At 37.8% G+C, this 17471-nt stretch overlaps 9 protein-coding genes across 9 annotated transcripts; 6 read left to right on the forward strand and 3 right to left on the reverse strand. All coding sequences in view use genetic code 12, as the record gives it.

Annotated features, from left to right (window-relative positions):
- Positions 1 to 305: 305 nt before the first annotated feature.
- SPAPADRAFT_57188 (uncharacterized protein) lies at positions 306 to 1807 on the forward strand (the record flags this gene model as incomplete). Its single annotated transcript, XM_007377306.1, has 2 exons — positions 306 to 1599; positions 1782 to 1807. The coding sequence occupies 2 exons, from the start codon at positions 306 to 308 to the stop codon at positions 1805 to 1807; spliced, it is 1320 nt and encodes a 439-aa protein (XP_007377368.1).
- Positions 1808 to 2680: 873 nt separating this feature from the next.
- Positions 2681 to 4486, forward strand: SPAPADRAFT_157367 (ATP-dependent DNA/RNA helicase; the record flags this gene model as incomplete). The annotated part of the gene is made up of 1 exon (XM_007377307.1): positions 2681 to 4486. One exon carries the CDS (start codon positions 2707 to 2709, stop codon positions 4441 to 4443), a length of 1737 nt encoding a protein of 578 aa, XP_007377369.1.
- A 61-nt stretch (positions 4487 to 4547) lies between these two features.
- Positions 4548 to 5183, reverse strand: SPAPADRAFT_57190 (uncharacterized protein; the record flags this gene model as incomplete). The annotated part of the gene is made up of 1 exon (XM_007377308.1): positions 4548 to 5183. The coding sequence occupies one exon, from the start codon at positions 5181 to 5183 to the stop codon at positions 4548 to 4550; it is 636 nt and encodes a 211-aa protein (XP_007377370.1).
- A 1327-nt stretch (positions 5184 to 6510) lies between these two features.
- On the forward strand, positions 6511 to 8070 carry SPAPADRAFT_57191 (uncharacterized protein; the record flags this gene model as incomplete). Its single annotated transcript, XM_007377309.1, has 2 exons — positions 6511 to 6527; positions 6612 to 8070. 2 exons carry the CDS (start codon positions 6511 to 6513, stop codon positions 8068 to 8070), a joined length of 1476 nt encoding a protein of 491 aa, XP_007377371.1.
- Positions 8071 to 8265: 195 nt separating this feature from the next.
- Positions 8266 to 11317, reverse strand: SPAPADRAFT_157381 (uncharacterized protein; the record flags this gene model as incomplete). The annotated part of the gene is made up of 2 exons (XM_007377310.1): positions 8266 to 9843; positions 9955 to 11317. 2 exons carry the CDS (start codon positions 11228 to 11230, stop codon positions 8891 to 8893), a joined length of 2229 nt encoding a protein of 742 aa, XP_007377372.1.
- Positions 8269 to 9435, forward strand: HCH1 (Hch1p; the record flags this gene model as incomplete). The annotated part of the gene is made up of 2 exons (XM_007377311.1): positions 8269 to 8309; positions 8375 to 9435. 2 exons carry the CDS (start codon positions 8284 to 8286, stop codon positions 8838 to 8840), a joined length of 492 nt encoding a protein of 163 aa, XP_007377373.1.
- A 103-nt stretch (positions 11318 to 11420) lies between the features above and the next one.
- Positions 11421 to 13094, reverse strand: CTA1 (Cta1p; the record flags this gene model as incomplete). The annotated part of the gene is made up of 1 exon (XM_007377312.1): positions 11421 to 13094. One exon carries the CDS (start codon positions 13084 to 13086, stop codon positions 12439 to 12441), a length of 648 nt encoding a protein of 215 aa, XP_007377374.1.
- COQ3 (hexaprenyldihydroxybenzoate methyltransferase) lies at positions 11578 to 12417 on the forward strand (the record flags this gene model as incomplete). The annotated part of the gene is made up of 1 exon (XM_007377313.1): positions 11578 to 12417. The coding sequence occupies one exon, from the start codon at positions 11578 to 11580 to the stop codon at positions 12415 to 12417; it is 840 nt and encodes a 279-aa protein (XP_007377375.1).
- A 149-nt stretch (positions 13095 to 13243) lies between the features above and the next one.
- On the forward strand, positions 13244 to 14591 carry FPG1 (Fpg1p; the record flags this gene model as incomplete). The annotated part of the gene is made up of 3 exons (XM_007377314.1): positions 13244 to 13261; positions 13313 to 14395; positions 14538 to 14591. 3 exons carry the CDS (start codon positions 13244 to 13246, stop codon positions 14589 to 14591), a joined length of 1155 nt encoding a protein of 384 aa, XP_007377376.1.
- Positions 14592 to 17471: the final 2880 nt, after the last annotated feature.

Here is a 17471-nt window from a genome sequence, read left to right on the forward strand (position 1 = left end):
CCGTGATCAAAAGCCGCAACTTGTGTTGGTTGCCAACACGGCACCTATCTCCGATGAGATTGAATCAGCATCGCTCTGTTACATTGTCAATCCAAGATCAATAGATAATAAAACTGAGTCATATCCCGATGATTTAAAGTTTCGCTAATAACAATCTCAAAGTTTAAAATTACCATTAGTAAAACCTGCATTGTGATCCCAGATCATCCGATTTTAAATTCTATACTATTGCATCTGCATCCTACTTTTGAAATCTCAGCTCAACCTGACCTTCATAAACACCACCACCACCACCACCACACACCATGGATGATAGTCAATACCTAACAACACACGAAGCAGCCCTAGCTGTCGTGGCTACAGCCATGAAGAAAGCTCGTTTGAGAATAGACACACTAATAATCAATGCAATCATGGGGGGAATACTATTCACTACCGGGGGTATGCTTCATGTAACAACACAAGCGTACTTACCCAACATATATCAGGAAAACCCCGGTCTTATCTCCATACTTGCGGGATTGTCTTACCCCATCGGGCTATTCTATGTTGTTATCATGGGGGTTGATTTATTCAATTCAAATATATTGTTTTTCAGCACTGCCATATGTCGAGGGGCAGTTTCGGTGTTTGACTTGTTGATTAGTTGGATAGTGAGTTATTTTTGCAACTTGATTGGGAACATATTTGTCTGTTATGTCATTTGTCATTATTCCGCAATAGCCCAAACCGACATGTGGGTACAGGCAAGTCATGAAATTGCAATCAACAAAGATTCATTCTCGTTTATTGAAAATTTCCTAAAGGGAGTAGCCGGAAACTTTTACGTCTGTTTAGCAATCTACCTTCAGCTCATGGCTAAACCACTACATGTCAAGTTCTTAATGATGGCGCTTCCCGTGTTCACATTTGTCACGATAGGATTCACACATGCAATCGCCGATATGACGGTGTTGATCACAGCATTGATCAACCATGCCCCTGTGTCTGTGGGTGAAGTCGCCTGGAAGATCTTCTTACCAGGAGCATTAGGGAACATAGTTGGGGGGTCATTCTTTGGGATAGTCATAACGTGGTACTTGCACATTTACGTTGTTGAACAAGATCAAGAGAGATTGAAATTACCAAAGTATGAAGTCAGAGATGAACAGCCAGAGTTGAACATTGATTCAAGAGTGGTTAGACAAAGAAGAACGTCGTCGTATGTCGAAGAAGTGGATGATGTTATGGCTGAAAAGCAAAATCAAGATTCTTATGAACCTGTTCCTTACTTCTCCAATCTGCTGGGGTCAGGACTAAGATTGCGTGCTACTAACACCAGAGGAACTACCTTCTCTGTAGCATCTAAAAAGCACAGATCTCCAAAGAATGTGTTTCCCGTTTATGGTATGGGGCCACCTTTAGCCAGAGAGAAAACAATAGCTGGTGGAACACCAGGACTTCCCGAACCAGAAGATACCGACATTGAAGATGAGGATAGTGTTAACCAATATACGGCCGATTATATCGGAGATAAATTGAAAAGAGTAATAACTAACAAACCAAGACGAAAGCTGAAAGCTCAAGATATAGAAGCTGGCTATAAATCATCACCTTCAAGTAAAAAAACGATAGCAGCTAGCAGTTCCCAAACAAGAAAATCAGATGAACGATCACCAAGAGATCTGGTAGAGTCGATACCAACGTCATTAACGTCAATTCGGGGAGAAGATATAACTGACCAAAGATGAATATAAATCCCATGCATTCACCTACTACATTTGTACTATTTATTTATTCAGTATTTAGATTAGAAGGAAAAAATTAATTTAAATATACTATTTGCATAAGCATTCGATGTTACACCCTGTAAATCAAGCTCAAACTCACGAAGTTGACACTTTATGTCTGGATTTTGCAAAAAAAGAAGTTTCGAATTTAATCTGTTATTGGACGAGACAGGAATCGAACCAGTGACCTTTTGCTTGCAAGGCAAACGCGCTACCAACTACGCCACACGCCCATTTCTTTTTCAAAAATTTCTCAAATGTGAGTGGGGTCATGATATTAGCACGTGAGTTTTGGGTGTTTGGAGGTTTCAACATTCTAGTTTTGTTAAATATAACAGTTCAAGATTTATATATCCGTGTTATTCGGAATTACAGCTATCCTTTAAAGTGTACTTCTATCTATTTACCAAACTGAAGTGGTGTATGGTAACGGTCATGTTATTGAGCACGTGAATAACCCTCGGATATTTTTATATAAGGAAACGAAATTTGTCTCTATAAATCCTTCAATTAGGTGTCAACTTGAAACTTTAAGATAAATCTGACACCAATCACTCGCTAAGATTTGCTTGGTGTGGATATATTGTTATAAGCTATGCGATTTCCTAGATTTAAGAATGTTAAAATTTTGATTAAATATTGCTGAAAAATTGTCTAAATATGAGCACACATCTTGTACAAACAGTTATTTTAGAAACCCATGCTAATTGTATTGAGCCAATTTGGCAATACCGGTTTATAAATAAAGAATACACGATATCTCATCTAATAATTACAAAAAGGATATCAACAGATATATAGACTCAGATAATTGTTTAAATTTTGCAGTCAATTTATGAGCCGCACCAGAAAATTCCCAACCTCATCTTGAATCCCATCTGAAAAAAAATTATACATAATAATCTTTTACAAAGCTAGTATCAAGTCTCCACCAACCATGTCCGATTCAGCAGCATCACAAGCATATTTAGACGAAGAAGCCAGCTGGGATTCATTCAATCTTGACCCTAGACTTCTTCAAGCATTAGACCAACTTGGATTTGAGAAGCCCACCTTGATTCAAAGCAGTTCCATCCCGCTTGCTCTTGAAGAAAAACGAGATATTATTGCTAAAGCCAGTACCGGGTCCGGTAAGACTGGTGCATACTGTATTCCTATCGTCAATAACTTATTGACTAGGAGCACTGACGAGCATGAGATCAAGAGTATTATCTTGGTGCCTACCCGTGAGTTATCCAATCAAGTATATGAGTTTTTGGAAAAGTTGTTGGTTTTCAATAATCAAAAGATTAATATTTTGAATCTTTCTTCGAATTACAGTGATCAGGTGTTGAACTCTTTGTTGATTAACAAGCCCGAGATTATCATATCCACCCCTGCCAAGTTGATTCAGACTTTAGAGAAGAATAGCAAGGGATTGATTGATTTGTCCACTGTGTCCAACTTGACTATTGATGAGGTTGATTTAGTGTTGTCATTTGGATATTTGGACGATTTGAAGAAGTTGGAAAGTTATTTACCGATCAAGAAGAATTTGCAAACTTTCTTGATGTCCGCTACCATAAACGAAGAATTGAACGATTTGAAAATGAGATATTGTACTAAACCAGCAATTTTAAAATTAAATGACGAAACCGCCGAAAAGCAAAGTCTTGTACAATACTATGCCAAGACCACCGAGTTTGATAAGTTTTTGCTTTGTTATGTTATATTCAAGTTGAATTTAATCAAGGGAAAGACCATTATATTTGTCAACAATATTGACCGTGGGTACAGATTGAAATTATACTTGGAGCAATTCGGGATAAGATGTTGTATTCTCAATAGTGAATTACCTATAAATTCCCGATTACACATTGTTGAAGAGTTCAATAAGAATGTTTATCATTTGTTGATTGCGACTGATGAAACTAATGATTTCACCGTGGAAAAGGAAGAAGACAGCGAAGGCGAACGCGAACGCGAAGAACAAGAACAAGCACAAGAGGAAAAGAAAGAGTCAAAGAAGTCCAAGAAGAAAGGTGCAAAGAAAGATTCAGAGTATGGTGTATCAAGAGGTGTTGATTTCAGAAATGTTGCATGTGTATTAAACTTTGACTTACCAACCACTTCCAAAGCCTATATTCACAGGATTGGTAGAACTGCCAGAGCAGGCAAATCCGGTATGGCTCTTTCATTCATTATCCCATTAAAAGAATTTGGTAAGCACAAGATTGCAAATTTAGCGACTGCGAAAAAGGACGAAAAGGTTTTGCGTCGTATTATCAAGCAACAATCCCGGAATGGATTTGAAATAAAACCATACCAATTTGATATGAAGCAAGTTGAAGGGTTCAGATATCGTGCTGAAGATGCATTCAGAGCTGTTACTCAAACTTCAGTGAGAGAAGCAAGAGTTAAGGAATTAAAGAATGAGTTGATTAATTCGGAAAAGCTTAAGAGATTTTTTGAAGAAAACCCTCAAGATTTGGCGACATTAAGACACGACAAAGAATTGCATCCAACAAGAATCCAATCGCAATTGAAAAGAGTGCCACAATATTTATTACCTGAAAGTGCCAGACTGGATCCAAAGAATATTGGATTTGTTCCATTCCACAAGAACAAGGTCCACAAAAATAGAAAGAGGAAGTCAACCAAGAAATCTGATCCTCTCAAAACTTTTAGAAAGTAAACTAAGCCTACTTTATAGAACACAATATACAAATGTCATTTATTATTGTTATTATTATTATTATTTTTTTTTTCTATACTCTATAAGATTTCTGAATGTCCGAATCATGCCAATCTACACAAGATCAAATTCCATAACAAATTGGCCAAGCAATTACATGGAAACATCAACGCTTGTGGAATAAACATAAACTCCAAAATGGAAAAAAATGGCCAAAAGCAGTAACTATACTTTAACGATTTAACATAGGCCAATCTTGTGCTGATAGAAAACATTTCGCCATGATCCCAAATACTATTCAACATGTTGAAAATTAACTGAAACATAGGTGCGCCCACTAATTGATCGATAATAATTCTATAAGCAGAATTATCGATTCTCGTAATTAAGATATTGATCCACCCTACGGTGAAATACCCATTTATGCTTCCCCAAAGCATAAACTTGAGGATCTTTTGTAGGGTAAATTTTTTCTTTGCATATTGATTCATGGATTGGGCTAATGCTCCTGATGAACACCCCAACAACAAACCCGCCAACATGGGGTGATATGCCCCTATTGTGTCATAGTTTATGTATATAGCACACGATATGATTGTTTCTATTATTAATGCAGATATCAACTTTTGGTATACTCTTTTAGGAGCAGGATGTAAGTGTGATGAAGAGGATGCTGAAGATATTGGTGATAGGGATGATTTCTCAAGATCATTCCTTTTTTCTGATAATGGGAGCGACATAACTAAGTTGTGTATGAGAAATATGCAAATGTATCAAAATCTTGTTTATCAAAGGTTATATATGTATATGTCTATGATATTTCCTACTTCTTAATGTGAATATTTATCTGTCCTTCCACTTTTCGTCCAGCAACAATGAGAACATAAAATCTACGTGAATATTTTTTTTTTTTCGTGTGTGTTTTTTTTTTTACAGCCGTAGTTAATTTTGTTTTCGTGTGACAAAACTAAAGTAAAACACCAATACTGCAATAGAAAACACTGACCTTCCTCACACGTGCTATGCGCCCCCAAATCAGTTGCAAGATTAACCTGGAGATGTAATTACACAATTGTCACACTAGCGAAAGCAAAGATTAGTTTGTTCAATGGTTATGAGAGAATCACGGATGAATCTTGGCAAACAACTCATCGTAAACTTTCAGAGTCGGACCAGAAAGAGATTAAAATGTACCTATACACCCTGGCAACGATTAACGAAAACAGGATATCGTAGAGTGTTGCCTCATTAACGTATTATCATTTAAACGGGGAAAGTTTTACCTAGTTATGATTTTCAAATATTCACCAGCAGCAAATCAGCATACAAAGAAGGTACTTTAACAAGAAACTGTTCCAACCACAGAGCCTGTTACTTCTATTGAAACATACGTTTTGCAATCTAACCACAACTCGCACTTTGTCTTCTCCTCGGTCACTCTCATGGATCTACCTCCAAAATGCCGTAAAGTCTCAAAGTGTTTCATCTCTAATGCTTTCGCCTTTTGCTCTTGACATTCTACAGAAGTAATTAGTCATCATTGCGGTTCGAACAAGTGGCTGATTACAAATATTGCAAGTCCTGGGAGATTTATCAACCAGACTAGTGGCTTAGCTCTTTATTACATACCATATGGTTGTACTCCGGCAAAACGCAACCCAAGCTGTGAACTGACTTCAACCTCTAACCATTTGATTGGCGATGTTTGTTTCCAGGACAAGTGAATCACACATATGGGGATATTTGCAATCGATACAGCTAAGCCGATTTACGGTTGCATTTCTAACCTATTATAAATAAATACACAAAGAAGGAGGTTACTTTTTGAGGACTTGAGTAGACTTGCAAAATCCATGACATTATTAGTGGGGGAATGAAATTTTTCGGGATCCCGGCCCGCGAGATGTCAACCCCCCACCGATCGTTTGTCCTCCATCGAAAAATAACAGAAAAATATTTTTAATTGCCCTGTTGCCTTATTGCTTACTAAGGCTTTTCATTGTTATTTAACCCAGCAAAAATTCCTCTAAACTTGACGGCTCAGCCCTATCCTTAACCACACCAAACATGGCCGAAGAGTTGGAGTTACAAAAAACCAAAGAAACGCAAGAGAATGTTTCTCTCCATTCTACTGACGTCGTTGAAGAACCAGAACAACAAATAGACAGAATCGAGTCGCAAAAGGAAGATGATCCATTCTTGGTTAAGTTTGATGGAACAGACGACAAGGAAGACGCTTCCAGATTATCCCGATTGCACAAGTGGTCTATTGTCGGTATAATATCCTTTGGTTCCTTATGTGTGACATGCATATCGTCCTCGTGGTCATTGGCATCACCTCAAATCATGAAGCATTTTCATATCAGCCATGAAGTAAGCACACTAGGTATATCGTTGTATATCTGGGGATTAGGAACCGGTGGGATCTTCTTGTCACCTATAAGCGAGTTCCATGGAAGAAGATTGGTGTATATATTTGGGATCTTAATCACCATCTTGTTTGAATTGGTGACCACATTCAGTGATAACATTGGTGCCATGTTGTTTGGAAGATTCATGAGTGGGTTTGCCGGGCTGAGTTTCATGAGTGTTGCCTCAGGGTCTTTTGCTGATTTGTTCAAGGCCAACAAGGCTCATGATGGGAAAAAAGATGCCAATAAGGAATTGGCTCTTGCTATGGTGTTGTATTCTGTGTCTCCATTTGTTGGCCCAGGTTTAGGACCGTTGATTTCTGGGTTCATAAACAGTTCCATGAACTTCATATGGACATTTATTGTGTTGCTACTTTGGTCCGCATTATTGTTAATATTGGTCATCTTCTTTGTTCCCGAAACCTATGAACCAATCAACTTAAAGAGAAAAGCCAAGCGATTGAGAAAACAAACCGGCGATGATAGATACTACGCACCTATTGATAAAACAGAAATCACATTATACCATAGTGTAGTGATATCGTCCAAAAGACCAATCTTGTTAATATTCCGAGACAATATGACCATGGTGTTGTGTTTCTACACGGGGTTCACTTTGGCTGTGGTGTACATGTTTTTTGTGGCATTTCCATTTATTTTCCAAACTGTGTACAATTTCTCGTTAAGCGAACAAGGTATGTCGTTCTTGGGGTTGGTGGTGGGTATGATTCTGACGTGTCTCATCTCGCCGTACTTTATTGATAAATTGTATTTGAAACTACTCCATCGAAACAACGGGGTGTCCAAACCCGAATTTAGGTTCATCCCACTTATGATTGGAGTTTTTATTGTTCCTATTGGGTTATTCATAATTGCGTGGACCGCATACCCCAGTGTCCATTGGATTGCACCCATTATCGGGTCAGCCGTGTACGGATGTGGTACTATCCTCGTGTTTAATGGAATATTCGCATACACAGTTGAGGCATACAGGTTATACGCTGCATCGGCCATGGCCACCAATTCATTCATCAGATCCATCATGTCGGGTGTGTTCCCGTTGTTTGGATTGCAAATGTATAAAGCCATGGGTATTCATTGGGCCACGACGTTGTTGGCCTTGTTTGCTGTGGTATTGATACCTATCCCATTTTTATTTTTCAAATATGGGGAATATTTAAGAAGCAAAAGTCCATATGCTTGGAGTACAGATTAATAGAGTAACGTATATTTAATAAAGTTAGATTTTGCAGTAATTGCTATTTTGACAGATTTGCGACCGATGCGACATTTTCGTACTGTGACATTTTTCCATGGAATTTCATAGAAAAAAAAAAAATAAAAAAAAAAAAACCCACAGGCTTTCAAATGGCAAATGTGAAAAAAAGTAAATTCACCCTATGTCAGCCTTCCCAGACTGTAAGACAACATGGTTGTACATAACCCAAACAACTGGTATGTATATGGCACATGCTCCTAGGGATAAGTCTTTACGTTCAGTCGTTGCTAACTCGCTACAGGCACTGGATAGACAAGAACTGTTTGCCTTGGTCCAAGGACTACTTCAATGAAAACATAATAAATACCAGTTTTGAAAATGAAAAGTACAAATTCATAGTCACCGCTATCGACTCAATCACGGGTGATTGTGATGTCACTCAAAGAAAGGGAAAGGTCTTGTGTATTTACGATTTAAAGGTTCAATTAACCGTTACTGGTGAAGTCAAACAGGAACAGAAAGACGAAGAAGCAGACGAAGAAGCAGACAAAGAAGCAGACGATTCAAAGAAGGTCCATGCCACTATAACCATTCCCGAGTTCGTCCATGACCAGGACGAAGACGAGTATGAATTTGAAATCAATACTGCCTTTTACAAAGACGAACTCAAGAAGTTCTTCATTCCTGTCTTGACTTCAAAGTTGGTCAAGTTCCAACCGGACTTACTTGAAGCTCACGCAAAGGACGTCCAACATGCCTCGGGATAATTGCTGTTTATAGACTGTTTAATAAAAAAAAAAACCCACTATTTAACTATCTATCCGTCAAATCCTTCAGGTACCCCAGCGGCGTGCTTGGTACTACCATCTCTTGAACCCAAGTAAATTTCAACTATTCCAGTATCATTAGTCTCGGGGGTTAAACTTAACCACGGTATTTGTCCTTGTTCAATTAATTTCAATAGTTTGTAAGTTTCAACTGAACTATAAGGTATACCTGTCGAAGGATCAAAATACTTGACTTCAGTACCGGAGATCATACATGTCTTTTTATTACCGTTAGGCAAGTAAATACCCGTAGGTGCCTCGGTAGTGATGTTGATCTCGGCCGATTCTTGTTCGACATCTTCTTCAATTGTTTCAACAACATCTTGCTTGATACCAAGTCGAGGCAATTTCTTTAATTCATCAAATATGGGGTTCTCTTCGGTTAATTTATCCACCAGTTCAAACAAATCATCCGATTCTTGTTTGACATGTGCATAAGGTTCAACCTTTCCGATATGTAAAATTGTCTTGACTTCTTTAAATCTTCTTGATGCCGGTAATAATGATTGTTTACCAAACAAAATAGATTTCAAGTTTTGGAAATTCAATCGTAATTCTCGTTTATCTTCGTTAAAATCAAGGAAGTAGAGGGTGTTACGACATACTCGCTGTGGTGGGCCCTCAAAAGTTTCATTGTTGGATGTATGTAGGGCAATTGGGGTTGGAGTAGGTGTTTCTTCCTTTTCAAGTTCAATTTCATCAGCGAATTTCACTCGCTTTTCTTCCTTAATTTCCGCGGTGGCTTCATCTTTGATTGTTTCATCGGTTTCAGGTTTAGGACTTTCTTTCTCCTTGTCTTGATCTTCGTTTGTAGGTTCTTCTTCATGAATAGTGTCTTTCTCTGTATTGATTTCTTCCTCGGCCTTATTTTGAGTGTCAGGGGAGAATTCTTCTTGTTGAACTTGTTCAGAAATAGGTTCAGGGATGATATCATCTTGTCCCTCTTTACCATCAAGACTAGGCGCTGATACTTGCTCTTTTATGATCTCCTCCTCTACGCCGGTAACTTCATCTGAAAGAAGAATAACTTCTTCTTTTTCGGTTGTAGCATTACCTTCAACCTTTATTTCAGTAGAAACCGACTCATTCTCTTCCATATTATCTATTTCATTTTCTGATTGTTCTGGTTTCACATCTACGTCGACTACCTCACTTTCCACAGGATGATCTACATCCATTTCACTAGGAATTGGTTCTTCCTTACTAGAAACATCCTGGCCATTATTGGCCTCTTCTGTGTCCCCTTCCAAAGCTTTTCTCTTCTCTTCCTCTTCTCGTTCCTTCTCCTCTTGTTCTTTCCGTATTCTTTCCTCTTCTTCCCTTTTCTCTCGTTCTTGCTTCACCAAGGGTAAATCCTGATCAATTTCAAATGGAGGTAAAACTAATAATTCTCCTTCTTCAGCCAATTGAGCCATTTTTTTCTTTCCCAATTTCCTTCTGCCTCTGACATTTCTCTCATACTCTTTTCTAGCCTGTTTAACTTCTTCAATTGGGTATATGAATGTTTCTTTACTTACTAATCGTATAATGTTTTGTAATTTAATTCGTTTCAGCAAGAGCAACTGACGTTGTTTCTCTTTCTTGACAATTTCCTGTTCTCTAAACCTCATTAAGGATTCAACATTGGCCTTCTCTGTTTCCAATGCTTCATCTAATCTTTCTTGCTGGGTCAATTCTCGACTTTTCTTTTTATGGACAGTTCTGGATAAGTACTTGGCTCGTCTTTCTTCACTTTCTTTTAATTTTTCAATCAAGGCATGCTTGCTTTCTACTGCAGCTGCACGAGAAGAAGATCTTCGTTGGGACATAAGCAACGAATCAGAAGTTATTAGAGGGGTTCTTTTTGGTTTCTTCTTGGGTGATTGGGTCTTGACGGTCTTTATTTCAGGAACAATCGCCCTTTTCTTTTTCAATTGTCGTTTCTTGATTCTCTCTTGCCGTTGTAATTCCTTCTCCCCTTCACTTTGATCAGAGTCCGATTCTGATAAATCTGAATCGGAAAACACATCATCTTGATCTTGGTCTTCCTCAGGATGTCGCCTTTTTCTGGAACCAGATTCCTCTTCTTCGTCTGCTTCTTCCTGTTGTTTACCTTCTTCCCCGTCGTCACCCTCTTCCTCCTCCTCCTCTTCTTCTTCTTCTTCCAGTTCTTCTATAAACTCTTCATCCTCACCTTCTACCTGGAATAACAAATTAACATTGTCATCATCTTCGGTTATGAATTGGGACGTATCTTCCAACCCTTGTTGTTCTTGTTCAATCAATTGTTTTAAACGAGACCCAGCATTGGCACGACGGGATCTTGTCGCTATTAGACTTTCTTCGTCCATGGTTGGTTATACTATGTGTATCTGTTGCTGATAGCTTCACAATGTACGACTTGTTGATGTATTGGCTATTGTACTGTGAAGAAAGAGCAAAGTTTTGCTATGTGTTTCTTGGCTGTTTGATTTCGCAAAGGAAAAACACAGAGGAATTTTTTAAGATTGGAATTTTCACCAAGCCGCCAACCATCTATACGACGACTGCAACGACGACAATAGGACAAATGTGGAGCAATCGAATGAAATTGAAACCGGCAATAGCACGCAATGTGCTAAGAACATCCACTAGGAACGTCCATAATGGCAGAACTCTCTCGCAAAAGGTTAATTTTACATCCACTTCCGAATCGGAGATGTCCCATTTCAATGCATTAGCATCAAGTTGGTGGGACGTCAATGGCCCACAACGAATTCTTCACAAAATGAACTTGTTACGTATGGACTTCATACACAGTACAATCCGCGAGAACCTCAAATTGAACCAACACGCTCAGAGCGAAGACGATTTGGTTTACATCCCTCCTTACAACGTCGACTTGTTGCCCAAGCCAATCAGAGACAATATTGTTGGTGAAATCGAAACTAGACGCGACGACTTGTTGAGTAATGCCAAGTACAATGTTCTTGATGTTGGCTGTGGTGGTGGTATACTTTCCGAATCTATGGCCAGATTACCATTCATCGGTCTGGTTAAAGGTATCGATTTATCCACGGATGTATTGGAAGCTGCAAAATTACATAAATTGAAAGACCCAATGTTGGCTACTAAGCTACAATACGAGTTAAGTACTATCGAGGAATTACCCGAGGACAAAAAGTACAATATAATTACGATGTTTGAGGTGTTGGAACATGTAGATTACCCTGCAAGAGTCTTGATTGAAGGATTAAAGAGATTAGACGTGGGGGGCTGGTTATTCATTTCCACGATTAATCGTGATTTCATTAGTTGGTTTACTACAATCTTTATGGGTGAATATTTATTAGGAATTGTCCCCGTTGGTACTCACAATTTAGAAAAGTATATCAATCAAACTGAAATTAAGGAATGGTTAAACGAATCACACGAAAGAAAGGAATCATTCAGAGTCGCTGATACTAAGGGATGTGTATACTTGCCTGCCTACGGTTGGACCTTCACTTCTTGTCCCGATGTTGGTAATTATTTCATGGCTATCCAAAGAGCAAAGTAATGTAAATTGTATATAGAGACACTAATTGGCAATCTTGGATGCTTCTTCTGGCTGCTCATCTATAAATGTAGGCAACTGCTCTGTGGTTGTGTCGGTCAAATAACTTGGCACACCAGCACCGGCTTCGGCCATTTCATTTTCAAACTCAATTTCTTCGCCTAGAGCTTCCAATTCAGCATCCAACTCACTTTCACTAATATCATCAGGCACGTCATAACTAGTCAGCAATGCATCTTGTAGTTCATTGGACTTTTCAATCAAGTCCAACATCTCATCTTGCAAATTTTCCAACTCGTCAATATCAATCTTACCATATGTTTGTTTCAATGCTTTATTTGTTGTCTTCATGGCATTTATAGTAACCATGGTGTTTTGTAAATTCTCAGTAGTCATTGACGCCTGGGTCATGTTCCAAGATTGATTCTCCAATTGATCCTTTTGTCCTTCAATCTGTTTTCTTTGTCGTAAAAGCTTAAGAGCTTTCTGCTTCAACGCTGACTTCCCAGGACCGTCCTTCATGCGCGAGAGTTTCTGTTGATATGTGGACAATTCTGAGTTTATCTTGGTCAATTTGACATCAAGTGAACCCACTCGGTCATCTATTCCCTTGATGGCATCATTTAGCGATGGTTTAGGTGCGGTGTTCTTGGTTCCAAATAATCTGTTCATGGTTTGTTGATGTTGCCAAATTTGCCTCCAGAAGTATCACCGCTTTTTTTTTTAACATTAGTGAGATTTCAACCCCCCATCCTCCAGATCTGTTTCCACTACAAGACAATTCATAAGCGTTGATTGCAATTCCCATTTAAGAATAGCCTAACTCAGAATGCCAGAAGTTGCAGAAGTATGTACATAGTTTCTAATATCCGCATGGTACTATTACTAACGTTGTCAGGTCGCACACGTTTGTGCCCAATTACGAAGAAATATTCTTGGCCATAGAATCAAATCAGTCCTAGCATCAAACGATCCCCTCATATTCCCATTCTTAAAGCTTTCCACTGATCCCGATAAAGAATTGTCCACGTTTCAAAACGCATTGACTGGCTGTTCAGTATCTAGCATTGGTCGACATGGGAAATACTTTTGGATGAGATTGCAACCTCGTGATAAACTGAGTTTGGTGTTGTTGATGCATTTCGGAATGACTGGGATGGTCAAATTACGAAACATAAATTCCCATTTGATTTTTATGGAAAATGGTGGTGATAAGAAACGATTAGACAAGTTGAAACAAACAGAAAAGGAACCAAGTGTTGCAGATGAGGAAGTCACTTGGCCACCTAAATTTACAAAATTTGAAATGACTTTCGAAGATGGTGACAATCAAGTGGAGTTTGCATTTGTTGACCCGAGAAGACTTGCCCGGATTCGACTTCTCACTGGAGATTCCATACAAAATGACTTAGATTTGCTAAACCACCCCCCTCTCGACGTGTTAGGACCCGATTATAGTAAACCGCGAGAACTACTTAAACAAGAGCAATTCACAATGGGAGACCCTGATCCCGACAATCATGGTCGACCACGACTTACACTTGCAGAATTTAACAAATTGATCTTGACCAAGAAAAAACCCATCAAGAGTTTATTACTAGATCAAAATTGTTTTGCTGGGGTGGGGAACTGGGTAGCTGATGAAATCTTATTCAATGCCCGCATACATCCTGCAGAAGTTATATCCAACAAAATAGACAATGTCACTACTATCCATCCAGTTATAGAACGATTATATGAAAATCTTGTATATGTTTGTGAAACAGCAGTCAAAGTCGAAGGAAATGTTGATCATTTCCCCAAGCACTGGCTTATGCTTCATAGATGGGGCAAATCAAGGAAAAAGGAAAAACCAAAAACTAACGACGGCTATCTTTTAGATTATGTCACTGTTGGGGGAAGGACTAGTTGTTATAGCCCCGAATTGCAGAAAATGTTGAAGCAAGATCTGAAAATAAAAGCTACAACTGACAAACAAAAGGTCAAGAAAAGAAAGATAAAGGTTAAAGAAGAAGAAGAAGAAGAACCCTATTAATGTTCAAGATGTTTTTTTTTTTACCAGAAATCTGTTTTGACCAGTAGCTAAAACAAAGACAAACCCCACAGTGCTGTTTCTATTACAGTTTCCCCAAGGTTCTTCAAAAGAATGCTATATTTGGTCATTGGGTAATATTTGAGTTCTCCAGGGAAGGAATCGAGAGCTTGTTTAATTGAAACCAAGAACTGTATATGGCAATATAACTTTAAAAAGCTTAACACCAATTTTAAAATGAATCTCAAGATATAAGCAAAAATCTTGCTCTTATTGTCCTTTTTTTGTTCATGAAAAACGATAGTTTGCACTAGATATTAAGTTTAAATATTATACATATTAGTTAACATCTAGCAAGACTATAAAATTTGTTGGTCAATTCCATGATTCTATAACAAGTTCATCCTTAGAATCAATTTGGAAATGCTTCATTTGAATTCAAATACGTTTAATATTAACCAATCCATTTCCATGATCTAGAAACAGTTCAACCTCCATCCTTTGTTCCTACTCTTCTTCATTGTCTTCCATTTTATAAACGGGCTTGAATTCTTTCAACCCCTTCAATTTTGGAGTGAGATCTATTTGTTTTATTAAGATACACAATAAATTGAACATTAATAAACTGATTATATTCTTTCACGTTGGAATGTATAGATATTGGATTGAACGTATTAAAAGCTTATAACCTTCAATAAAAATTGTTATTGAACATCAATTCAATATGAAAGAGATTAGGAATTTCATAGACAGGAATGAGCTGTATGCTCCTAATAGGACAATCAATATTTCTGAACCAAATTATTCAATTAGAAAATTGATTATTCATTTGACATCCAAGAGCCTGAACAGCTTAAAGATAATTCCAAATTTGGTTAATTTGGAATGATTAGATATTGTTAAAGGAACTCCAGATATGTTTGTTAAATTTAAAAAATGACAGTATGCAAAATCTAAAAGTCAAGACTTTGTCCATAGGGTTAAGGTTTTGGTTACAGAAAAACACTCGATAAAGAGATGATAGAAGCTTTTCAATTAGGGAAGATAACTATACTTGAACTCAAATCCAATGAATTAGATAGGAAATCATACCTATACGAATCATCATTGGTAAGACTTGCTCGTCATCCTGGTAAACTTAACATTTCACTCTCATAATTTTTTAAAAAAAAATTCAATTTAGTACCATGACTGATAACTTCAAACCGAACACTATTGAAGGCTTATACTTGTATATTTATCAATTCCCTTCTGCTTACACCGGATCCGAATAGAGAGAGCTTCTTTATAACAAAGAGTCACTATCTAGATTATCCTGGTTCTTTTCCACTAGTAGAGTTAGATATATCAAATGTGGTTGGAAAGAGTTCTGTTGAGTTTACAAAAAGACAAGCTTTCACATTCTAAGGGGATCAAGAGGTCATAAAAAGAATTATTTACAAAGTAGCCAAGAAGATGATCTTAGAAACAAGAACATTAAAACAATTTGGGGATTGGCTAGAAGATGGAATCAAGTATCTCCAATTGCAACATGTTATTCATGATGTGAAACATTTAGTAATTGAAAAATCCGAAATAGACGTTCTTGAAGTAACAGAGGTAAATTAGAATTGTGTATAGCAAATTGTATCAAATAATTGAGTTTTAAACATATTATCGGAATATAAGAACAAGTCATTTATGGCAACCATTCTTTTATTGAACGATTCAAGCTGGGTGATGACGCAAAAGAACCATGGAACAAATTATGCTCGCCTCCTATTTTTTTTTGCAACATTTATTGTTAATCGAGAATTAATTTCGGTATGGTTATCCGTAGTATTTTTGCGATTATTTATTTTGCATACAATTACTCGCACAGGGTTCATCATTGCTGGTGATACAAGCAAGGCGTTAAATCTATTAATAGCTGACACACCCACACGATATCAACAAAATTCCCCTCCTCATTCTCTCCTGTTGACGCGCATCTCCGAATCTTTTGGGATTTTCCGTTGGGTAAACAATTGACATATTATTTTTTAATTTCTTTTTTTTTGTTCTTGAAACACTGCAGCCGGAAAAATACGCTCACTGGCTAAAATTACCCGACATGATCCGAATTGCGGCGCGTCTAACTTCCAATTTGTTCTAGACTTGCGGCGGTTAGAACCATCAGGGGCCGATAGTTTCACGTTACGCCGTTCTTTTTGTTTTCTTTGCAATATTGATTAGTTTTATTTAGAGGATGGTGGCGAGTACGAGACGATTATATCATGCAAATCCCAAAAAGGTTATCAGGTAAACGAGAATAAACTGTCAAATCCGGATTGTTCCTTAGCGTTCTTTGTTTCAAGCAACACTAAAAATTTCCCCTCCTCATCACCCTGCCTTAGGTCCGCCCCTCATTTCCCCCAAAAGCCCAGTTGAAAACAATAGAAAGAAAAAAATCGCTTTATCGGCACTTTAAATAAATTGCCTTGGGAAAAAAGTGTTGTTTGTGCGACAAATTGCGTGTTAGTGTGGATTTATCCGCCTGTACTTATAAAGTACATACAGTTTTTATTGTTCTTTCCCCTCAAACTTTTTTTTTTATGTTAGGAAAAACACGGAATGACAAGTAATTTCCGAGGGTGTATTTGGCTTGTACTCACGTGAGTGAAATTTTTTTTATATTTCGTCATACCAACAAATGTGTGGGAATATTGATGGAGTAGAGAATGTGGCTATCGGGGAACAGGTGGAGGGGGGGGGAGAGAGAGAGGGGATATAAGGCAATTTTACTACGGATTATTTGTTGGGGTTATTGGCTGCATAAAATGTTGTATGTTGTGTCATTGACACGTCAAAAGATACCAAAAGAAATTAGAAAGAGGAAATATTTTCTTGGTGGGGAACAGTACTTTGTTACATAGTGGTATCTGCTGTGGGTTAACTAATTAACAGCTGGTTTTAATTACTGCGGATACATTGATCCAGGATTATATCGGAAGAGTAGGGTAAAGCCCCAAGTCGGAACTGGTTTTGTACAATGAACTGGCGTGCA

The sequence above is a fragment of the Spathaspora passalidarum genome, assembly GCF_000223485.1.
Source record: "Spathaspora passalidarum NRRL Y-27907 unplaced genomic scaffold SPAPAscaffold_7, whole genome shotgun sequence".
NCBI lineage: Eukaryota > Fungi > Ascomycota > Pichiomycetes > Serinales > Debaryomycetaceae > Spathaspora > Spathaspora passalidarum.